This window comes from Crassostrea angulata, chromosome 4 (assembly GCF_025612915.1).
Source record: "Crassostrea angulata isolate pt1a10 chromosome 4, ASM2561291v2, whole genome shotgun sequence".
In the NCBI taxonomy this organism is placed as follows: Eukaryota; Metazoa; Mollusca; class Bivalvia; order Ostreida; family Ostreidae; genus Magallana; species Magallana angulata.
In genome coordinates this window covers 17,473,025-17,499,626 of record NC_069114.1, presented here as the reverse complement: position 1 = coordinate 17,499,626, position 26,602 = coordinate 17,473,025, and the positions used below count along the sequence as shown (strand labels likewise).

At 32.3% G+C, this 26,602-nt stretch overlaps 1 protein-coding gene across 5 annotated transcripts in view; it reads right to left on the bottom strand.

Annotated features, from left to right (window-relative positions):
- LOC128181910 (nuclear hormone receptor HR96-like) overlaps positions 1-25,396 on the bottom strand; it is a 99,784-nt gene extending 74,388 nt beyond the window's left edge. For 2 of the 5 annotated variants that reach the window (XM_052850479.1, XM_052850485.1), the window contains exons 1-3: positions 25,286-25,396; positions 24,695-24,873; positions 24,341-24,465 (exon numbers count right to left, since the gene is read on the bottom strand). In XM_052850479.1, the coding sequence (XP_052706439.1) occupies positions 24,341-24,383 (43 nt within the window). In that variant the 5' untranslated portion in view covers positions 24,384-24,465; positions 24,695-24,873; positions 25,286-25,396. Of the gene's footprint in view, positions 1-2,503; positions 2,565-24,340; positions 24,466-24,694; positions 24,874-25,285 lie in introns of those variants that run through there. The other 3 variants (XM_052850482.1, XM_052850480.1, XM_052850478.1) reach the window with 3 other exon arrangements.
- Positions 25,397-26,602: the final 1,206 nt, after the last annotated feature.

The following is a 26,602-nucleotide window of genomic DNA, read 5'->3' as shown; positions in this document are numbered from 1 at the left end:
CTTATCATATCACTGAAAATGTAAAGGCCATTTTGTCCTAATATCAATTAATGGCTTTATGCAGCTAATTGCAAAAGCACTAAGTCATGTGGGTTTTGTTTTTTTTGCAGATAGAAAATAGTTCAGATGGGCGTTCAAAAGGCCGGGAGGTACAAAAGATGGAAATGGTTTATCATATTTTATTCATTCTTTTTACCCAGAACTAAGTTATCTGTGTTAATAATCTTGACCTACCGAAAGGTACAAACTGATTAAAAATTTCAATGAGGCAATATAGTTTAAGATGTATAGATGCAATGAAATATTTCTGATGCTTTTCTCTGCATGATCTAAACAATCTTTATTCTACACTCTGCACGTGTTCAAATGAAGAAGAAAGGTATTTCTGATTTCATTACTCACTTTAATGCACTCTCTCTCTCTCTCTCTCTCTCTCTCTCTCTCTCTTCATAAACACCCATATAAGTGTTTGAATCTTGAATACAGATCAATTTACACGGACATATATTATTTACTCTCCAACTTCCAGGTTTTTATACAAATTCAAAACAGAATAAGGTATTCAAAAGCTTCAAAAGAGTCTTTATCATACCCATGCAACTAAAATAGATTTACCTTTGAATCAGCAAAACTATCAAAGAATGCACAGTGTTTCTTGTACATGCAAAGCATCCAAGTATCTGCACTTTAATGATCATAACGAGATCCTTATAATATACAGTGTATCTAGATTATATGCACTATAATAATGAGATTCAGAGGGAACTATAACAACAGTATCTTTCCAAGCAACCATTGGCATTCAACTTTTGTCTGGAAGATTCTCAAAACAGCATTAGTCCATTAAAAACTGAGTGAGTAGAAGATTAAGACATACTGAATAAGAAAAAGATTAAAAGGGTGATGCCAATTAACAATTTAATGGACCTTCTCTATAATTAACATAAACACTAACTTTGGTTGTAGTTTTTGCCTGATAAATAATTTTTAAGAATTTAATATAAGTGCAAATTGACATATATCCTATAAAAAGATCACTCCCTGTTCGAGACATACGAATGGCTAACCTTGTAATAATTAACAAGTGGTATTTTAAACACCACAGGTTATACCTATGTAAACACAATATTTATACGTTTTAAGTATTTTCTCTCCAATTTGTACACAAACTTGATTTGTGTTTATACAGCTACTGAAAAAAATCAAACCAATGAATCACGTTCTAAATACATTCAAGAAATCAACAACATCTTGTTCATTACAATCTCAATAACTGTAAAAAAGATCATTTAAGTATATATGTAACATCTCTCATAGATTTACTGGTACATGTAGTTAAGCTTAATTGTTGAAATAATTCAAAGTTTTCAGATGTATGCATGTACATGCCTGAGTATATATTAATTAGCTATAAAACTAAACTTGTAGGTTGCTATCATCAGATTGATAAAAGAAATTCTTAATGTACAACTGTGATCATAATAAGGTGAAATGATGAACTTTCCAGCGCTCTCAACCCTGAGGAAGGTGTTCCAAGATCTACTATTCAATTTCTTTAGCATTTAGCATTTAAAAAAAAAAGGCAGCATTACAGCTCAGTGTATATCAATGGGAAATAAATATCTGGGCCAAGTATACGAGGCTGCAAATTATTAATTTTCAGACGTAAAATTTCAGAAGTGTACAAATTTATATTCACATAATTAAATCACAGCATTTAATGTAGATTTAACCATTATAAACTTTCCCACATTTTTATGAAGTAATATCATCATTTTTTTTTCATATACATCCTTTCAGAATATTTTACAAATATTGAGAAATCATCAAGCCGAGTCCTTAATATTCCTATTAATTGTGACAAATTACACCAATTGCAAACAGGATCTTGGATTTTTTTAAAGTTCTCAACTGAAAGAGATTTTCCTCATGAACACATTGGAAATATTAGTTTGTGACATGACTATAAGAATTTACAATTAAAATAAAATTAATTTTGGTTATAGATGAAATGCAATAAGAATAATGATTTCTTTTCAAAACAATATCTTCCATTTGGTTCTCGAAAAATTCTATCACTTACACCTAACCCCCCCCCCCCCTCCCCCCAATACACAATATTCAAACAAATATTTAAACTAATGTAGATTTCAAATTCTTATTTACACTAGCTAGGACTGTGAACTTAATTCTGTGATTCCACTTTCTTGCATCAAATTCCCAACATACAAAATCATGAATGCTCAATTTTAACCAATATAATTCACATTTGTCAAAAAAAAAACCCTGGTAATTAAAAGAAAGTTTTGAATCGGCAAGGTGTGCATCTCACAATTTAACATGCTCGATACTAGACCCAATGATCAAAACAATGTCTCCTATGGTCTCAATTTAAATCGCAAACATCAAATAAGATCAAGGATGCAATATGCCTCATTATAGGCATGAACAACTGCACATTTCGAATATATTGGAAGGAAAGCAAAAATCTATGTTTGCTTACCTGAGGTAAAAAACCTGGGGTGGATCCGAAACTGCAGACAAAACATTTCTCTGTTACTTAATAACTGATCAGATCAATCAGATGTGACTGTCTTTATATCTTAAAAGTATGTCTGAATTAATTTCTGACGAGAGAAACGACAGTGCAGAAAGGTCCACCAACGAAAACGAAAAAGAAGTTCAATATTTACATGGCTAAGAGTAAGCAAACAATCGATTGAGAAATCTTGCACCGACGATGGTCAAACTCAAAATGTAGCCTTTTAAAAGTGTGATCTAGATTTGCAAGGGCTCAGAGGTTAACATATCATTAATCAATAAAATCAACAATCCCCCATTTTTAGCTCAACAACCTTATTTAAACATTTACATACCCAAAGTATTGACTAACAAGTAATTTGACTAGGAATTATATCACTTTCAATTCCATTGTATTCCGCTACATGTTAACAGGAAAGTCAAATAATAAGTACACAAAAGTTCTCGTCCAAAAGAATTGATTCCATGTTCTATAGTATTCATATGTTACCATTAAAATGGGAAAAAGTACAATCTATACATATATGTATATATGCGACTAAACAAGACCTAAATGAAACCAAGAAAAATGTCCATAAGACATAAATGCAACCTCTATTAATGCTTAATGGTACAATGTCAATTATACCATTGGAATTAAGCTACTTAAGGTACCTCACTACATCAAGACTTATAGTTTTCAAAACACATCATCACAATTAAGATGGCAATTTAAATGTTTTGTTCAAGTTTTAGCATGAAACGATTTGGTTGAATATCATCATAGGTCAGTGGTTAAAATATCGGGTTTGTGAACCACAGATTACAAGTTCAATTCCTACTCAGAGGCGTTTGTTCATAATTATCTACTAAATCAAATTTCTGAAAATCATATCTTTTCATCCAAAATTGTACGTTTCACCAATTTGACTTATATACTTCTATATTCATTATGCTATCTATCGTAATCAAGTAATTTTCTGCTGATTTGAGAAACTAGTTGAAGGTGAAGTGATCGAACCACCTTCATTTAAAAGATGTGCTCTTTGGATCTTCACAAACTGAGTTACAGGATCTTTAAAAGCATTCTTATTTAAGGAGGCCGGCTTTAGTTTGCATTGCGCATGTTTTTGCGCATTCTAATATAATACAGTTGATTTATACTTCTTATGAATTTTTTTCGATATCATTTATAAAATTGAACACAATAAACAAAATACAGATAAAAATATTTAGATTGTTAAAGGAAATTTTTATTTTTAACACGATTTTTACGTTGCGCGGTAGGGGAGCATTGCCATTACGCTTTTATGACGTTATGATAAAATGAAGCTTTGCAGGAGTACGTTATAAGAAATAACATAAAAGAAAAAGTAAAAGTTGTACACTGTTGAAATTTTATATACAGAATGATGCTATCCTCGAGGACATTTTCTTCATTTTTGGAATGAATCCATTATACCAATCATCATTCGTGATGATCCAAATATATAGCAAAATTTGGTGCATTTTAATATTTTGAGATGGCCCTTACTAAAAACCAGACGGTAGAATTTTGTGTTTTTAACATATAAGGTTGGAAAAGCTATTACTAATCATGTATAACAATTTGAGAAAATAAGCTATTGTAGTATTTTTTTAAAACTGCTTTGATGTGCGGAAAATGCAGTTTCCTATATATTCCTATAGTAAATGTACCTCTATTTTGAGATGGTCCCTAAAAAGAACCAGACGGTCAATTTTCATGAACCTTTGCAAATAAACTAGAGTTGGTTTAAAATACATATGGTTAAAAAATAAAGAGTTATGCTATTGTAGTTTTTCCGCAAAAAAACCCAAATCGGCCTCCTTAAGTCTATTGAAAATGTAATGCATGGTTTGATTATGCTTTAATCTGTTTTAGTTATAGAATGTACTTAATAGACACACCTTTAAGGTAATTTCTTAATTCAAATCTTTTAATAATTATCTTTTTTTCAATTTAAAAACTGGTAAAATTATCCAAACATTGGGACATGAAAAACACTTACATAATCATGCCCTGGCCATGTATATATACATGATGCCTGTAAAAAATCCTTTGAAGCTGCAATTTTCATGTGGAAATTACTTTTATGAAAATGTTATTTTAATTCTACTAAAAATACAAAAAATGTCATGGTTTTTAAATTTCTTTTAGCTATATTTTCATGGGAAAAGCCATTAAGGAACATTAATTGGAGCAAAATTGACTCAAAATTTTAGGTAAATCTGATGGTTAATACTAAAATTACAAAAAATGTCATGGTTTTTAAATTTCTTTTAGCTATATTTTCATGGGAAAAGCCATTAAGGAACATTAATTGGAGCAAAATTGACTCAAAATTTTAGGTAAATCTGATGGTTAATTAGTTTACCATCCACTGTCTCCCCAAATAATAACCTATGATAGCATTCACCCTGCTTCTGCAAATTTTGATCTTAACTATATGTACAGCTCATTGATTTAAATCACAGTTTCATAATAACTGTTATGTTAGATTACATTAACTGCAACCTTTATAAACAGCTCCTGTTGGCTATTTAGTGTGCCATTAAAACTTTACTAAGAGACCCATGGGCCCCATCACTCACCCGATTAATTTGAGAACCCGCATTGTTCTTCAATTAAGGTTTATTAGGAGTCAAAATTTGTACAAAAATGTATCATTGCCATATAAGGATATTCTACTGTTATTTCACGAATTGTAGAACTGCAGATCTAGATACGAAGTAAGATTTTTAAAGATTTACTCCTATGTGTTCCAATTATGTCTGGAAATTGTAGAATTGGAATTCTTCCCCATCAATTCCTGTGTTGAATTTATCACTAGCCCAAATGCTACAGGTCCCATAATAGGTTTGCTGGTTAGGATATGAACAAACTTGAAAATACACCATGTCAGAATGCTTGCAAATAGTTATATCACAATTGTAGCATTGTAGTTATTGAGAAGATATTAAAAAATTCAAATAATAAAAATCTTTTGGTTCAGGCAATCATAGCAATGACAAATCAAAACTTTCAAAAAAAATTTTTATGTTAATATTTAAATGTCCAATTTATCCTTATAAGGAGTTTAATGATCTGATAAATTTAAACCTTGTCTCATATGAAAAAAATACTATTTCCCACCACCATCTTCCCCCTCCCTCATCACCCCAATGTGCATTAATGATAATGGTGGCATCGGATGTGCAATGATAATAAAATTAAAAGAAAATTCTTCTGCAAGAATATGATCAGTGCTTGTCTGTCTTTTTTAGTCAGCAGCCATACCAACTTGCAACATAAGGAGTATAAGAATGTAAGTACACAATTGCAAACACATGTACTGATGGTCCTATTAAATGACATTTGATGTCAATTACATAGAAATCAATAAGATAACTGATCTATTTGGGATACGACTTTCACGGCTCTCAGCACAGAGGTGTGGAGTATGATAAGTGTAGCATTGGGTGAAATGGATTAGTAAAAATTCAAGCCCGAGTCAAAGAATCCAATTAATTTTCATTTCTGCTCCTGATTAGATTATTCACCTACTGCTCTAGGTAACACATCTGATGTATTTGCCATGCATTATCTGAATTTTTTGTCAGTAATGACCATATAATTTCAAGAAAAAAACTATTACCTTTCCAAAATGCTTTGCAATGAACATCAATTAAACACATTTCTGAAATGTCCAAATTTGCCCTCGAAATGAACAATTTTAACTTGCATGGAGCCTCTTTTAACTTGCATGGAGCCTCTGGAGTTTCGTATTCTCTCCTCACGGACATATCTTTCACTCGAGTTTCAATATTTGTCAACATAGTCTGCAATATCCTCACTGGATCTAGAATTACTTCTATCTATCCAATTTAAAGATGTACTTTTGCCCCATCAATTTACACATAGTACAACTTTCTGTGAACTCGTCTGATATAAAACTTAATCATCTTATGAATTTATCTGCTTAGGTACAATGAAAATGATATTAATAACCACTGTCTTACCTTTTCTTTTAGTCGGTAAGTCCTCTTTTAAATGTTGGGGGAAAAGTCAAGAAGAATAAACAAGGATTGGACAAATATAAAAGTGCAAATTATGCTAAACAAGCATGAAAGATGTCCTTTGCCCAAGGCTTTGTGCAAAGGAAGTATAACTCTGTTCCACGGTACATGCCAACTTTAGGACATGCTACGATGGAAGCTTAGACATCCATTGATGGAACAATCATAATCAGAGAGAGAGAGAGAAAAAGAGAGAGAGAACTTTAACACAACTAACAAGGAAAGACATTTTTGGAAAAAATATATTCAAGAAGCAGCTAGGGCATTATCGGTGAGGAAGTCGTGAGACAAATATAGGCAAGGATTAATTGGGCTGTTAGCAAACTCTCCCCACCTCATCTCTTACATGCACAAATAGTAAAGCTCAGACAGAAAAACAATTCCTTATTGCTGTAATCAGAATGCAAATTTATGTGAGGCAATTATCATATCTGAGATGCTTCGAAGAAAATTTTCTATGTAATCAGACGATGACAACTTTAATAGGGGAATTCACCTTAATGGAAGTAAATACTTCTCAACAAGAATCCGTCAGTCAAGGGAGTTGACATAATTAATAACTCACACTAGATAACCAACCTTGCCCTATCAAATCCTCATTGGTCTATTTGTTGACACCAAAAATGCCATCTAATTACTCCAAAGTGATCAACCTTACAGCTAATTTCTTGAAAGGTAATAAAGTTATTTAGCATATAACTATGAAAGGAAAAAAAAATTCAATGCAGAATTTTTTTCTCTCTTGAAATTTGCAAATAGCATTTGTTCACGTCATATTAACACATCACTTATCAATTAAGTAAAATTAGCTGAACGAAAGTAATGAATTTACAAGAGGTCAAGTAGTCAGGAAGCAAGTGTAAGCAATTGCACTGTCTGAGACTTTAGAGGTAACACTGGATTTACTGAAATATATTACCCTTTTGTACTCAGATTTTAGGTTATTTAAGTATAACTTGATAGACTTCTGTGGATTAATTTGATGAGGGTGGAAAAGTACACAGTACATATAACACAACATTGCTTCTTATTATATGATACATGATACAGTTTGGAGAAGAGGTTGAAAATGTAAAATGTTTACAGACAGCAGACAAAAAAGTGGTCAGAAAATACTAATTGAGCTTTCAGCTCAGGTGAGTAAAAACTGCAATTTGGTTTGATTAATCTATTTCCAAACACATTCTGTAACAAGAGGCCACCGTCACCTGAGTACCATATAGCCCATACACAAAATTGTGGAGGAGTCTCATAAATGCATAATTTAATAGAGTTTCACGTGATACCCCAGATTTTGGACAACATTAGTAGAATGGACATATATATTTTCTTCAGGGACACTCATCAGAATGCTTAACATACAAAATACTATATGCTACAAAGCTTGTGCTTCTGCATTTGTATATTTGTGCATTTCTATTACCATGGCTATTTACATATGTTAAAACTGTACAATCACCACAATTTCTAGTGCACAATGATAAAGTCAACAATTAACAATTATACGGTTTTTTTTTATCAGAATCTGTTTGTACTTGTATATGTGTATGTTTGCCAGTCTTTTGATACTGATCAACTTTTGAAGCATCAATTGATCAACTAAAACAACAGTATTTTTGGATATGAGCATGGAACAAAGTCAATGGTACGCAGTCTTTCCTTTTTTTGCCTTCTAAAGTAAAAATCAAGATGTACCGTATTTTTCGGGGCATATGTCGATGTGGGGCATAGGCCGAATTGCTCATTTTTAGACTAAATTCAAGAAAAATCCTTAGAATAGCCGAATTGGGGGATAAGCCGATTTTTAATCGATGATTACTATAGTGAAAGTATGACCGCAAATTAAGGAAGTCATCGTATTAAGTATAATACTTTCAGAATATCAATGTAGAAAGTCAATAGAGTAATTAAAGTTATTAAATCTGCTTAACATATATATTTTAAGCAATTTTTAAAAATACATCTGTGTTTTGTGGCTGTTTGGTCTCTTACGTAATGTAATTTTACATAGTGTAAATCTAATTGCAACATCAACCTCCATGGTTCTGTCTGGTAGAACTAAGTATTAAATTATACCAAACCTTTAATATTTTATTAATACCTTATTGCTAAATTTCATTTAATCAAGTTATACTTTGAAAGCTACTTGTAAATACGGGGTATGGCGTCCATTAGCTCAACACGTGGTTTCATATTCAAATAGAGTTATCCCCCTTAATCGCCATGAATGAGAAAACGAAATACCAAACATAAAATTCTTTCCACTAATTAATTTAAAAAATACCGGCCTATGCCCCGAAAAATACAGTACAAATTTTCCAGCAAGCAATTACCGTATTTTTCGAAAATTAGGTCGATACGGTTTATTGGGCAGAGGCCGTTTTTAGCCAAAAAAGAAAATAAAGTATAAATAGGTCGACTTCGAAGAATTGGTCGAAAAATTACTGCTTGTTTTAATGAATAAATGGTTTAAACCAATAACGTTATCATATGGTAGCCTTTAATCTTATTTCACAGTTTTAAACAAAAGGGAAATAAAATGCATTTCTTAAAAACATCGTAAGACAAGTGAAAAGCTGTCAATGTGACAGCAAACCGGGTTTTCTTTTATGTAAACTGTATCCATAATCCATGTCAACCCTTATCCAGTGAAATGGAGTACCCTACATGTATATGCAACATTTTGCCAAAAAATGACTAAGTTCAAAAGCTGGTATTTTTTTCATAAATATCAGAAATCAAAATCCTAGCAATATGCACACCTCTGATATATGTACAATTGATCTGCAAAAGAACAACTTCCTATCTTGAGAACTGTAGGAGGAGTTATCCGTACAATGAGGGTACCCTATATGCAATATTTTGCCAAAAAATGACTAAGTTCAAAAGCTGGTATTTTTTGGATAAATTATCATAAATCAAAATCCTAGCAATATGCACACCTCTGATATAGGTGCAATTGATCTGCAAAAGAACAACTTCCTATCTTGAGAACTGTAGGAGGAGTTATCCGTACAATGAGGGTACCCTATATGCAATATTTTGCCAAAAAATGACTAAGTTCAAAAGCTGGTATTTTTTCGATAAATTATAGGAAATCAAAATCCTAGCAATATGCACACCTCTGATATATGTACAATTGATCTGCAAAAGAACAACTTCCTATCTTGAGAACTGTAGGAGGAGTTATCCGTACAATGAGGGTTCCCTATATGCAATATTTTGCCAAAAAATGACTAAGTTCAAAAGCTGGTATTTTTTCAATAAATTATCAGAAATCAAAATCCTAGCAATATGCACACCTCTGATATAGGTGCAATTGATCTGCAAAAGAACAACTTCCTATCTTGAGAACTGTAGGAAAAGTTATCCGTACAATGAGGGTACCCTATATGCAATATTTTGCCAAAAAATGACTAAGTTCAAAAGCTGGTATTTTTTGGATAAATTATCAGAAATCAAAATCTTAGCAATATGCACACCTCTGATATATGTGCAATTGATCTGCAAAAGAACAACTTCCTATCTTGAGAACTGTAGGAGGAGTTATCCGTACAATGAGGGTACCCTATATGCAATATTTTGCCGAAAAATGACTAAGTTCAATAGCTGGTATTTTTTCGATAAATTATAGGAAATCAAAATCCTAGCAATATGCACACCTCTGATATATGTACAAACAATTGATCTGCAAAAGAACAACTTCCTATCTTGAGAAATGTAGGAGGAGTTATCCGTACAATGAGGGTTCCCTATATGCAATATTTTGCCAAAAAAATGACTAAGTTCAAAAGCTGGTATTTTTTCAATAAATTATCAGAAATCAAAATCCTAGCAATATGCACACCTCTGATATATGTACAATTGATCTGCAAAAGAACAACTTCCTATCTTGAGAACTGTAGGAGGAGTTATCCGTACAATGAGGGTACCCTTTTGGCAGCCGCCTGCCCGCCCATCTGGCCGCCCGCCATTTTCACCATTTTAATAACCGGATTTTTCCGTTGGAAAATCCGGTTAAAAATGTCTGAAATTGCATCAAAAGTTTCAAACCAATTAATTCAGTACGGCCAGGTTAATTTAAGATCATTTTTTATTACTTCTCGGCTATGTGTACAAACTGGTGTAAACCGGGGGATAGTAACCTAGCCTGGAGACATGACTACGGTAGCACATGCCACCCTGTGTCTGTGTGACTTTTTACTGTGTATATACACACGAGTCAACATATCAAAGCCTGAGGGCATGACTCGATTAGCACGTGCCGAGAGTTCAACTGTGTATAAACAAAGTAGGCGCTACCCAGACAAATTTCAGAGACACCTGGCTAAGATTTCATCGAGAGTTTTATTTTGAATATACAGAAAAAACACAAATTGTTTTTTTTAATTTCTACCCGACGATATTTTCCCCCCGTAATTACCCTTTGTACGGTTCTCATTTTACTTTTACCACGCGATATCAATTTCCTGTTTATCGTAAGCACACGATCAAAATGCATGACATCATGTAATAATGATCGAAAGATGATTCAGTCAGCGATCTAAGTAAGAAATGTAAGAAGAAATAAATCTATTCACATTTAACTTGTTTAAATTGTAAATTACTACAGTATATTGATTTTAATACTGATCTTTTAAAAAATCCATACGATTTTTACACAGAAATTCAAGCTGTATTATAGTAAACACTCATGATTTTATTGGAGGGTTGCATAAATTTTTGCAAAATTTCATAACAAATTTTCCAACAAAAAAAACAAAACAAAAATAGGGCGAAACGATGAATAGGGCGAGGTCCACGTGTCAGGAAAAAAAGTATCGACCTTATTTCCGAAAAATACGGTAAACATTGTGTATAAAACAGACAAAAAACCATATGCGTTTGTTGAATTGTAAACACGTTGTAGACTATCATGCTTTGCGACTCATTCACTGGATTGGAGAATCTGTATGACATAAATATTGTCACATGTTAAATAATGCTATCCATATAAGGTAGTGTACCCGACCTGTTGAACCTACGATACTGATGAGTGAGTGGTCATCCCTGCTCAGTGTCGTATCAATACAAGTGCTTATACAGTCCAATCCACACTTGGCAGAAATAGTATAAATTTGCGGAGTCAACCCAAAAGTCAAAAGGGAAAAACCAAACAATTCCTTCTTTATTCTATCAAATTTATGGATGTCCTATGAAAAAACCCCTTTGAATCTTATTTACTTAGTATTCTTTTGATGTATGGGTTGCCCCATCCTGGGGCAATCAAAATTCAAAACGGAAACGGAATTTTATTGTCAAATGATAAATTAACAAACCACTAAACTACAAAGGCCACTGTGAGAAACCTATGGGGTTTTCCCCAAAGATGGCGACCAAGGGACATAACTTTTGTAACGTGTGGATTGGTCTATTGGATGTGATGCGGCAGAGCGCCAGCGAGAAGATATTCCTGCTAGTGTTCTGGAGCAAGTGTGGGGTACCGTTGCTTGTGTTAGGTGACTTAAAACATAGGTAATCACAGATTACAAAGCTCACCGAGATGAGGCATCAACCTTATGAGACATCACCTTTATGAGACCACCTTTATCATATTATATGAAAATCATACTTTATGATCATGGATATTCATGGATTCTGTTTTGACACAAAATCATATATCATCTGTTAAAAAATTGTATGATAATCATATGTTCATATGTTATTAATCAATATAATAATATAAAATTAAATATTGCATCCTATCATACTTACAATATATATCATATAATACAATAAAACACTGTAATAAATAAAGATGATATTGAAATGAAGAAATGACATTGTATTGTATTAAACCTTATTGTATTTGATAACATAAAACAACATCATTTTATATAATACAATATTGTATAATATGATACAATATCATATTACATAATAAATCATAACATTGAAACATATGATATTATATTGTATAATATAGCATGATACTGTATTGTATGATATTGTATAATGTTTGATACATAATATGATATTGTAACATATGATACAATATAATTTGATACAACATTGTATCATATCAAATGAAACAATTTCATGTGATAAAGTAAAATATTATATAATACAATATTATATTATATATATAAAACCATAACCACCTCCAGCATCCGAAACCTATGGCTCAAATTCAGCATGCAAGCCTGTCTGGTGCATCAGTATCATAAGACACACCATCCATGCAAGTTTGATGAAGTACGGACCAGCAGTAATTAAGATATTGCTATCAAAGAGCACCTGCAACAAAAACTTTAACCTGCTTCAAAAACCTTAACCTTCTTCAGCATCTGAAATTTAGGACCCAGATTTAGTATTCAAGTCTTTCAAGTCCATAAGTACAGTGCTGCTATCCTGAAAGTTGACAAGGATAGGATAGGATAGGATGCAGGATGCAGGATACATGATAGAAATATAAAAGTTAAGTTCTATCCTATCCTATCCTATCCTGCATCCTGTAGCCAATCAGATTCGAGTATAAATTTCAGAGTTATTTTGCGAAACGAAAATTGGCTTAACAATGTATTTTTTATGTCAATTTAATACGTTTTACAAGTTAAACCAGTTAAGAATAATTATTATATCAAGAACGCGGTGCATAACATTGATGCGCGCTAAAATGTCGGCGCTACATCTTTGTCAATTCGTACGCAAGTATGGAGTTACTGCGAGAATTCGATGCAACATTTGACAATGTCAGAAATAGATTTATGTATTTACTTCATTTAAAGTCAGCGAACTAATGAAAGCTTGAATTTATAAACGACCAATTCGGCAATTTAAAATATAAACATGTATACAAGAAACAGACATTGTTTCACGTTTCATATAATTTCTTCGATGCCCAATAACAGGGACACATATTTCTGTCCAATATTAACTTGAACATATCGAACAAGATATCTGTGAGCCAATGCTCACTAGTGATACCCCCGCTCTGATGTGAATATGCAAAATAAGCAAAGTCGACATTTAACAGAAAGCTGGCATCCGATTGGTACAGAAATATATCCCACAATATGGCATGCCTAAACAAATAGTGTGTTAAAATTTCAAGCATCTGCGATAAATAGCTGCTGAGAAATCTTTGAGGAAAATTGGTTTGAAAATTTTGGCTAAAATAAACAAAGTACTCATTTAACAGGAAGTTGACGTCCGATTGATACAAAAAAATATCCCACAATATGGCATGCCAAAACAAATAGTGTGTTAAAATTTCAAGCATCTGCGATAAATAGTTGCTGAGAAATCTTTGAGGGAAATTTGTTTGAAAATTTTGGCAAAAAAAAAAAAAGTACTCATTTAACAGGAAGTTGACGTCCAATTGGTACAAAAATGCATCCCATGATATAGCATGCTTATACAAATACTGTGTAAAAATTTCAAGCATCTGCGATAAACAGTTGCTGAGAATTCTTTAACAAAAATATGTTTGAAAATTTTTGCTAAAAATAAACAAAGTCGATATTTAACAGAAAGTTGACGTCTGATTGGTACAAAAATATATCCCACTATATGGCATGCCTATACAAATATTGTGTAAAATTTTCAAGCATCTGCGATAGATAGTTGCTGAGAAATCTTTGACGAAATTTTGTTTGAAAATTTTAGTTAAAGAATAAGCAAAGTCGTCATTTAACAGGAAGTTGACATCTGATTGGTACAAAAATATAACCCACGATATGGCATGCCTTAAAAAACACTGTGTAAAAATTTCAAGCATCTGCGATAAATAGTTGCTGAGATAAATGCAACAGAAATTTTTGTTACGGACGGACAGACAGACGGACAGACAGACAGACACACAAGGGTAAAACAGTATACCCCCTCTCCTTCGGAGCGGGGGTATAATTAATAAATATTAGCTAGCTATAAATGCTTAAGAATTTATACTTTAAAAATAACTCCAAGTGGTTTAACTATAAACAATATAAACTTCCTAAAGGAATTATTTATTTCCAGATCGTGTTTACATTCATCGCCGAACGAATCGCTCGAATAATGATAATTATGCTCAGTTATATGTGATAAGAAAATAATTTGATAAAAATATGTGACTAAACAGTTCCTCAATAAGTGCATCCAAGTTATTTATCTGTTTTTTTATGAATAAATATAATAAAATAAAAATTCGAATCGCTTACCTTGTTGTTTACGTTATTGTGTCCATCCCGCGTATGATTTAATTTTAACGTAGCACAGGTAAGTAAGTTATCTCGCTCAAAGAATATTCGGTTTTTAAGATTTAATTATTCTTTTTAAGTACTACATTAATTGATAAAATAATTTAATTCCTAAATTTTGTTTCATTTAACTTGCATTCCTATATTTTGAAGGTATGGGATAGGATAGGATAGGATATGATAGAGCTTATTTGCAGGATAGGATGCAGGATACAGGATATAGGATAGAATAGGATAGTTTTGTCAACTTTCACGATAGCAGCACTGTAGGTCCAGATGCATCATCCATGCAAGTTTGGTGAAGATAGGACAAGTAATAGCTTAGATACAGGACCTGCAACAAAAACTTTAACCAGGTCCGGACGCCGACGCTGACGGTATAGCATAAGCTCCCCTTGACTTCGTCTCGGTGAGCTAAAAACTGCACTTGAAAATAATAGTGGCAGCAAGAGCTATCCAATTCTATCTCGAGTACAGGCCTGCTGTGGAACAAAGGCAGTGACTATCCATGCCCATTGCAAATCCTTGGGCACTTGCCCAATCTTCATGACTCAGGTGACTAAAAATTGTTCTTTTACCAAACTGCAGAATTTGCGTAAACTTTGTTTTAAGTGGTCACTTTAAGGAAGTTTTGAAAGTGGCTACTGTTAATGCCATTTATTTTTATTTTTTTCTAAAACATATTACAAGTAATCAAATATCCTTGGTTTAATTTATTGCAATTCAAAGAATGATCAAGTGAATTTGAAGGAAAGCTTTTCGTGAAAACAGTCAGTGTCAGTCATTTTTAGTACCTATTTCGATGGGCAGTGAGTGTACAGTAATATTTTCATCAAAATTCCAGTATTTTATAGGCTCCTGTACAGTATTTGAGTCTCCAATTTATCACATGAATGTTTTAAAGAATATTTAATTAAGAGGGCTCGATGGTCATGACCATTTTTTTTACACTATAATTGATCTCCTTTGGAAGAAGAGCTCCGTTTAAAATATAGGAAAATAACATTCAAAAGTCACAAAAGTTTAAAAATATAGGAAAATAACATTCAAAAGTCAAAATCTACGGGGGTTTTTTTTTTGTTAAGTTAATGATAGTTTGTATGTAAAAACATAGGTCATCACAAATTACAAAGCTCACTGAAACTAGGCATCATCTTTTTGAGACCACTTTATCATATTATATGAAAATCATTGTGAATGATCTTAGATATTCATGGATACTGTTTTGACAAAACATCTTATATCATATGTCAGGGCTCGACATTAACGCTTGTCCGATTGTCCGGTACCAGTTAAAAAAATATGCGGACAAGTTCATATTGCTGGCCACTTGTCCGACTGGACAAGTGCATTTTTTGTGTAAAGAAGTCTCCAACATTTAAAAAAGAAAAGAAAGTTTTGTGATAAGTTTATCCGTAGTCTCGTTATAAGTTTATCGATTAGTTATTTTGAATTTCGATCCCGACATCAAATTACAATGCAATTGAGTTACTCTTGATCGGGATTGAAGTTTACTAATTTCAAACAACTTTCAAGGTGTGGATCTTAGTTCTTACAAAGTACCAAACACATATGTTAAGAAAAAGAAAGGAAGAAAAGGTAGCAAAGATAAAGGATTATGGAAAGAAATGTAGCTTATTTTAGGTTTCATTCATCATTGATATTAGACTATGATGACTTTCCATGTTTAGTTTAAAAAACAGCTGAGAAATCAATATAACAGTTACATGTATTTTTAAACCTGATGCTAAATTTAAAATGTCTTGTAATTTGCCATGACAAAGCTACAGCTGACAAATCATGTTTAATGTTGTATAGAACAAATACATGTACATAATTATAGGAAAGACACTTTAAGTTTCCATTTAAAAAGTCAGGTTATTAATTATAGCTAGAGTAATCAATAAATGATTTTATTTAAGTAATAGATTACTGTAGCTTTCAAATTAACAATATTTGATCTTTAATATTGAAAATTTTCGGACAAGTGAAGTTGAAGTTCGGACAAGTAAATGTTTTGGTCACTTGTCCGAATGGACAAGTAGGAAAAAAAGTTAATGTAGAGCCCTGTATGTTAAAAATAATATTATAATCATATGTTCATTTAATACGGTATTGTAAGATACAATGTTAATCAATACAATAATATAAAATATGATATTAAATTCTATGATACTATACAATATATATCATATGTTACAATATAAAAACTGTGTAATATTTAATGATACATTATGATATTGTAACATATCATAAGACATTGTATCAAGATATGACATTTTATCATATGATATGATATATCATTATGTATCATGTAAAACATTATTGTTTTTGATCACATAATACAATATCATAATGTATAATATATGATACAATATAGTATTAGATCATATCATATCACATAATAAATCACAAAATTGAAACATGATATAATATTGTATGATACAATATGATATTGTATTGTATGATACCATATATGATTTTATGATATGATTTGTACCTAAAGATACAATATAATTTGATACAACATTGTATCATATCATACAATAACATGTATCATGTAATACAATATGATCATATTATACATCAAATTGATACAATATTACATATTGGAATATAATATGATACAATTTCATGTGACATAATACTAAATTATATATAACAATATTATATTATACAATATTACATCATGCTACAAATATTATATATCATGCAATATTACATCATGATACAATATTATATATTATACAATATCATATCATATGAAACAATATCATGTGATACAATATCATAATATACAAAAAAATTGATACAATATCATATTGTATTATATAATATTTCACAATATAATACATGATGTAATATGTAAGGAATAAGGAATCATTCTTTGAGTATTATGAGTTGATAATTTTGGTCGGGCGTGGTCAAATCCAATAAAGCCCAAAGGGCTTTATGATAGATTTGACCACACTCCGACCGAAATTATCACCTTATAATATTCAAAGGATGATTCCTTATTACTTAAATTTACAATATTTCCAGCTTGTACACTTTAAAACAACATCATTTTAAAACCACAATTTTTTTATGTAGCACATGCTATGTATTACTATGCAGCGCAGCCAATACCGTTATTCGGTTATGCTATAAGAATGTACACGCCCATTTTTTGTCACTCATGTTTTATGAAGTTATTTGGTTTTAGGGTTCAAAATTGATTCATAATGTTATCACAGACAAAGACTGTTGAAAATGTAAATATTATATAAATAGTGCTTGTTTGGGAGGCTTCGTGAATTCTACGGCGAACCGTATGCGCATAATTTACACGCATGTAACAATTCATTGTGTTACCCGTGGCAAAGTGTGTTGCTAACGCTGAGGGAAATAGAACGGATTATCAACTGCGTCTAAACCAATCAGATTTCAATATCTAACATAAAAGTATAACTAGAGGTACTGTGAGCAAGCTCACAATTGATACCCCCTGCTAAGAAAAAAATCATAACGCGTGTACTTTTGCTATTATAGAAAATATTGAATGAATCTATTTCACTGTCCATTTTCTATAAATAACAACTGCTCTTTTTTTGAAAACTGTTAATGCTAACAGGAGTAAACAAACCAATTTCTATCATTTAATTCCATTTTATTTAAGTTAACTGTTAATGCATGAGGACATTTGCATCCTTCCATTAACAACCATGACCAGAATCACATTTTTTTTTTCCTTAAAAAAAATTAATCGGGGCAAGCCATTTTCAGAGAGACGGGGATGAGAATCTAAAAATAGTTTTCTGTGGCCTTAGACAAGCAGGCTTTGTGTCAAATTTTAGCTTCTAATATTTCCATTAATACAAGACATGACTCAGACAGAATTTAGCTTTTTTGAAACAATGACCTTGAACTTTCTCAATTGACCTTGGGTCAAGGTCAGGACACACCCTTTGGTCATAAGCAATATTTGAGTGAAATTAAAACATTCAATGCTTCTCAATAAGGAAGATATGGACCGGACATGAATTTTGCACTTTTTCTGCCAGTGACCTTGACCTTGCCCAAATGACCTTTGGTCAAGATCATGACACAACCTTAGGTCATAAGCAATCTTTGTGTGAAGTAAAAACTTCCAATTTTTCCCCATAAGAAAGATATGGACCGGACACGAATTTTGCATTTTTTCTGCCAGTGACCTTGACCTTGCCCTAATGAACTTGGGTAAAGGTCATGACAAACCCGTAGGTCATAAGCAATATTTGTGTGAAGTAAGAACTTCCAATGTTTCTCCATAAGGAAGATATGGGCCTGGCACGAATTTTGCATTTTTTCTGCCAGTGACCTTAGCCTTGTCCAAATGACCTTAGGTTAAGGTCATGACACACCCTTAGATCATAAGCAATCTTTGTGTGAAGTAAGAACTTCCAATGTTTCTCCATAAGAAAGATATTGACCGGACACGATTGCACAGACAGACGGAGGGACGGACAGACGGACGGAAAGACGGACTAGGTGATTCCTATATACCCCCCAAACTTGTTTGCGGGGGGTTATAATAATATATCATATAAAACAATAGCATTTCAAATTATACAATAGTACATCATAGGAATCATGTTATATCATTTAACTACAAACACATCAATCAGGCAAGTTTGCACGAGGTAGGGGTTTTTTTTTAGCATCATTGATAATGGAGATCAAGCTCTGCATCAAAAGATACTTCTTCAATTCATTTCTTTTATAGTTAAATCAACTATGCAAGTTTGAAATCGTACTATAATCTATTTAACATGTGACTTGTTCCAAAAAACTTAACCTCATCCAGCATTCAAAACCTATGGCTCAGATTCAGCATTCGAGCCCGTCAGGTGTATTAGTATCATAAGACACACTTTCCATGCAAGTTTGCTGAAGTTAGGACCAATAATAACACAGATATAATCAAAGTACTGATAGTACTGAAAAGCGCTAACCCAGCTTCTGTATGTATATAATAGATATATGTATATAACATTTCGGCTTCTGTATACTCACTATATTTCCTCATCATTCCTTGGCAGCCCCTGGTGCAGTTATGTGCATAAACCCTTGAAACTAGTTCCCTAACCCGTTTAAAAGATGTAAACTGCTGCTTATAGGGGGCGGTTATTCGATGCACCGGAAGTAGAAGTCTAATGACAATAAAGCACTGAGCTATGCTTAGTGCTTTAATCATCAGAGGGCACCTGCTCTATAAACTTTAACCAGCTCTAAAAACCTGAACCTCTATTAGCATCTAAAACCTATGGCTCAGATTCAGTGTTCAAGCCTGTCAAATGATTAAGACACACCATCCATATAAGTTTGGTGCAGTTAGGACTGGTAGTAAATTAGAAATGGCTATCGAAAGGCACCTGCACCAAAAACTTTAACCTGCTCAAGAAACCTTAACCTCCTCCAGCATCTGAAATTCATGGCCCAGATTCAGTAGCCAAGTCTTTCAAGTCCATAGGTGGGTCCAGATGCATCATCCATGCAATTTTGGTGAAGATAGGACAAGTAATAACTTAGATAGAGGACCTGTAAAAAAAACCTTAACCAGGTCCAGACGCCGGAGGTATAGCATATATAGGTTCCCCCCAAACTTCGACTCGCTGAGCTTAAAATCATATCTTTAAATTTCAGTTCACTCTTATGGTATAATTGTTCACCATCAAGACTCCTTCAAATGTAGTTTGTTGTCAAATATTGTACAGTTTGAAATTTTAAAAATGTATATCTATATTTGGAATACAATTTAGTTTTAACCACACCAACATCCCAAATGTCCCATGGCTAGATGATGCCACTACTTAATTGTTATTTAAAACTTTTCAAAACCAAAGCTACTATATTTAATTACCATAGTCAAACCATTGTTAGATGAACACTGAATAGAATTCACTCAACATAGAATACACACAGTTACCAAGAATTGATCTATCAACTGCAGGAAAATAAATGAATGATATAATAGCACTTTCTTTTTGCAGCTATACAGGTAAAAGAGAAATAATATATATCAGAGAGGACCAGAGGCAAAGTTTGTGGGAAACATTTACCTTTGATTCTTTGGTCTTTAATGGAACATAAATTGACTGGCAAGCAAATGTATCATTTAACACCCACTTAAAAATCATAAATAGACATGTAAAACTATGATAGATAATAAATAAGATAAAAAATACAGACAGTAAGAGCCATATTCTTTTAGTACTAGCTGTTGGAAATTTGCAACATCCGTAAATCATCAAATGGTTATATATATTCAAGATGCAACAATCAAGAAATTATGGGACATTCCATATTTGATATATTAGTTAAGTGTTTTACATGATCATTAAATAGGGCAGTAATTCTTCCTTGAGATGGTAAGGCCAAAAACAAAATTGTATTGGTTCTCAGTCACTGCCACATTAGGTTAAATGGTGCACCATTGATTCATTTACTGTAGAATCATTAGATTTCGTGGTGGCTCAATTTTCATGAAATACATGGATACCTCTCATCCACGAATTAACATCCTCCATGAATTAATAAAATAGGTTTATATAATCATATCTAGTTTTGTAGATATAAGAGAATATACAAAATTACGTCTCCAAAAACCTGTAAGATTTATTAAACAATCCACAAAAATTGTCCCCCACGAAATTTAATGATTCCACTTTACAGTACATGTAATTGTCAAAATAAAAAGGGGAATAACTCAATTTTCAATTTCAATAGAATAATTGAGGTGTATTTAACTTATATTTAACCTGTAAATCAGAGATTATGGAAAACTTTGGCCCTCATCCTTTGTTTGCTTTGATCCACAATAATCATCAGTATAGAAACAGTTTAGTTTTCATACTTAATTATTACTCATGCATATTCAACCTCCATACTATTAGGTCACCTATAAACTATTTTTTTGCCTTTTATTAACTTGGTAGGTAGCAAAACTATTTTCTTTTTCAATTTTATCCATATAATTTAATGATAAATAATTAGCACCTTATGTTGTACGTAAGTAAGTTTGTTAGCTTACCAGGATTGAAAAAATGAAGTCATGCATTCACCTAAAAATTATCATGTTAATAATAGGTATCGATTTACTTTCTGGTGAAATTTCAATGATTTGTCTTTTTTTCTTAGGGAGTAATTAAAGAGTAATTAATTAATATCTCAATAATTTCAAACCAACCCTCGTACATGCAGCTTATTTTTAAATACCGGTAAACTTAAATTATCTAGATTACTTTTACATCATGTATACAATCTTTCTAAAATTGGATTAAACTTATATGATTTAATTAAATACAGTAACCATGATGTGAATAAATTTGAAACATCCTCTTACAAGCTCTTCATTCTGAATTCATATATTTCAGATTAATTTCATAAACATTCTTAAGGGCACTGGTAAATCTCAGGTGGGTCTTAATCTCAGGTTTGAAAGCAATGGCAGGTCTTGCAGTCTACCTGCGGTCATGATCACTTAGTGATTCATTTTAATAAATGGTCTTTATGGGTCCAGAGGACCCCTCTTAATCACATCTATGAGTCCCAAGCTGAAAACAATGAGTCCATATTTTATTCCACAAAAGAACATGAATATCAACCATTGAAGCTACTGTACATTTATTCAAACTCAAATTCTAAATGACCAATTAGGCCTAAAAAAAAAAGTTGTGTGTTTAGGGTAACCCGACCTAACCTAGAAAAATGCCCCGATCCTACCATTTTTAGATGTCTGTTTTTATCCGATTGTGACATTTATATTATATCTATTAAAAAATCTCCCATTCTTAGGATCCATGCCGAAAAAAATATGATAAAATAAAAAAAAATCCCTACCTACCTAACCTAATTTTTTCATCAGTGTTACCCTAAACACACGACTTTTTTTAATAGGCCTTACTAAGAGACAGGCTGTGTGTCGTCACTGGGACCCTTCAGAGTTTTCTCTGGATCTTTATCACCACTGTCATTTATTTAGACAGTTCCTTTCAGCATGAAACTCTTTGTTGTATTAATCTCAGAATAACTGCTACTTATACTTTTTCATAAACTCTGTTTAAGCTATTCTGGTTCGGGAGGAATTTTGTCTGTTTTATTCAGTCAACATCAATTTCCCCACCATATTGTCATGTATCATTGAATCTCATTGGTTAATCAGTAAGTGTTGACCAATGAGATTTCTAGTGTTTTTTATTTGGAACATTTCGGGTTTCTAGTTAGAAGGTTAAGAAATTGTGTATAATGTATTTCTAAATTTAATGCGTCCTTTGGGATGCACATTAAATGAAATTATGTGTCTTAAGCAAAATTTGCGCGTATTTTATGCAGGATGCACGTCAAAATGAATCACTGATCGCTGCTTTTCTCTAAACACAGGAAGCAAATTATTACAAAGGATATCGAACCATTTGCTTAAATTGATCATATTTAGTTGGAATATCTTATTGTTCTAAATGTCAATGACAATCGTCCGACATTCTTTCTATATACCGGTATTAAACTCAAGTTTCTAAATCACAATTTAAGTCAAGAAATGCAGTGAATTATTTCTACTTTTAAAAAAATAGCTCAGTACGTGGTGTTAAACATTTGGCATTGTTTCACAAAGTAAACTTTAACGAATAATTGTAAAATAAAACCAGACAATTAGTCAGAATAAGGAATGTAGGACAGGCCTAGCTGTTACCATGATGATGGAGTTAGCTTTCCAACGAATGCTCCACTTTCTTGCTTTACCAGTAAATAAAGCTTCAGAAGTTCATAAGTCAGTTTTAAAAAGACTTTTAGATACTTAATTTACTATGTTTAGGAGCTGCTCATCTTTCTGGAATTTATAAGGTCACACAAATTTAAATATAAATTGTATAATTTCAATTATTAAATATAAAATTTTCATAATCAATTTAATATTGTAAAAATCCAAGTTTTACTCTCCTTTTTTACAAGTTTTACTATGTGGTGAAAGATATCAAAAGGATAGTGTTGGTAATTGCTAGCAAACTGAATTCCACAGACCTTGCCAGATCACACTCAGACGGTCAGGTAAATCAATCAAACTGGGGGCTGTTATTTCAAACCTGGTTGACAAGTGGCATCATATTGAAGTTTGAATGTACAGGTTAAAAAAAGAGGGTGGTTGCAAAATGTTCTGCCTTTAAAGCTAATTAGTTTGAGTGCCTACAGTAACCCGAAAACTGCATTTTACTATTTATTTAGCTCCTGCTGAAGTAACACTGATACCTTCATGTGTGGTAATTTTCGTGATGATTTAAATTTTGGCTGTTTTGGGGATTACCTTACCTCACAAAACATTAAATAAGCAGAAATTGTGCAAAAAATGATTTAAGCAAATACAGAAGTAACATATTCTTTTCAAACTTTGTAACACACACCGAAAAAGTAGACAATTATATATAGGCCTACCGTAATATTCAAAGTTTGAAAATCTCAGATTTTTCTATAAATTAAGAACAAATTTACATGTAATTAAAAGCACTTACCGGTACTTTCTATGTAGGAGAACAATGCATTCCAGAAATTCATTTTGCTTGGGACTGCAAAAGAAGATATCGCAAGAAAGTTTTTTCGAGATCACAAATTGGTTTCAGATGTAAATGACCATCATCTACAATTAAAAGACAAAATTAAATAGATTTTTACACTCTAGTATCTACCAGAGTAACTCAATGACAAATAAATAAGCAAATAAATGTTACACCAAATTCATGTGCATTATATAAGGCAACTCAAGCAGTCACAAAATTAAGGTGTGTCAAAAGTTTAATACGATTGGAGCAAGTGTGAAGCATAAATTAACAGAACTATAGCGTCAAAATATAAAATAATAAACATACTGCACGTATTTCCTCCCAATAGGAGACAAGAATCTAGTAGTCTCTCATCACATCGAGTGCTGTCGAAATGATGTCAGATTGGTTACAGCTGCAGCCAACAATGCTATGCTCTACCTCCCTCCAAAAGGCTGACATTTTTTTCGTACTTCAAAATTCCCTAATTGAAATACGTGTATCATCTACACAGAATGAAGACAAAATTAATAAATGAAGCAAATGGTTACTCAGGTGCCCGTTGATCAGTTGATCATATAATATGCGCAGACCCAGGAGATTTTTCCAAAGGGGAATCAGAGGGACATCTATGTTTGACATGTGGTCTGAGGCCTATTTTCGGTAATTTCACCATGTAAATTAAGAAATTTTAAATTTTCCAGGGATGGGGGCTGGACTCCAGAGATTAGGGTAGTCATAACCAATGAATCAACCAGGGGCGTATATACTAACGTTTACGGTTAGTATATCTATACGTCCCTGAATCGAACATGCAAATTTTCCAAGCAATAGGGCCTATTTCTTCTGCAGCGAGTGCGATAAACGGTCTCAGAAATTCATGATAAATACAATATAATCTTTTTGAAAACGACTTACGCACAATAGCAGTATTGTAATTTTGGTAAATACATTCCGTACAGACGGTACAGTCAACAGTGGCTTTCTTTTCTCTTGTATCTCGAGATTTTCATGGTGTTGGTAAAAATGGCGGGAAACGTATAGCCTACATTTTTGGATGACGCAGTACGCGAAAAAGTAAATCTGGAAGCATGTAATTCCGGTACTGGCTGATTTCAACTGTATGGGGTCGCTCTTTAAAAAAAAAAATGTTAAATGAATAGATTTGATAATTTGAAAATTCAGTATTTACATGTAAGGTGGTATGGGACACCTTCATGTTATGTACATGTTTTATTTATCGAAATAAACAAAGAAATCAAGTAAAATTTTACAGATGGGTTTTTCCCCAGTGTTGTCATCTTGCAGCGTAGTGCAGTGGGTGAGCGGATTCATTAATAACCTGTAATTCATGAGTTCGAATCCCGCTGGGGAATTTAAACTTTTTACCTTTCCAACATTTTCTATAAAACGTATTTTTTTTTTGTTAGGCCTAAATATTGTGAAAGAAATATCTAAACCGGTGCACGTATTTCTAATAAATAGTGTACTTTAATCCACATTAATATCGACAGATGTTTCAAACCATCTTTAGGGGAATTGGAGGGTGGCTTTGAATTTATCTCAGGTTTGGATACATAAATTTTATAAGTTAAGGTGGTATAGGACACTTCCATGTTGTGACGTATTAATTTTTTATCGAAATAAACAATAAAATAAAGTGTAATTACATAAGTCGTTTCTTTACAAAATTGGTCACCTAACTCCGTAGCGCAGTGGGTTAGAGAGTTTACTACGAACCTGTAAGTCATGAGTTCGAATCCCGCTGGGGGTTTTACACTTTTTACCTTTTCAAATATTTTTAAAAGCCTTTTTTTGGTTAAATATTGTAAAATTTGAAAATTCTAAACCGGTGAAAGTTTTTCAGTTATATAGGCCTAGTACTTTAATCCACATTAATATCGACAGATGTCCCATACCACATTAATATTCCCCTTTATTTTTTGACTTAGTTTTGCATTAAAGTGAATATATTTACTTATATAGGCTATATACATTTATATACATTTTCTTATAACATCAAGAAACTTTTTCAGATGATTTGTCAACAGAGTAAGAAGATATGAAAAATTATGTTTTGGGGAAAAACTAAAAAAAAATGCAATAATAAAATTTTTGAATGTTATGAAGTGTTATATATATATTTTTTTTATGTGTCTGAAGTACATATCCATCATAAGACAAAACAATTTCTTTCAATTTGTTAATAGTTAACTTTTTTAAAAAATTATTTCA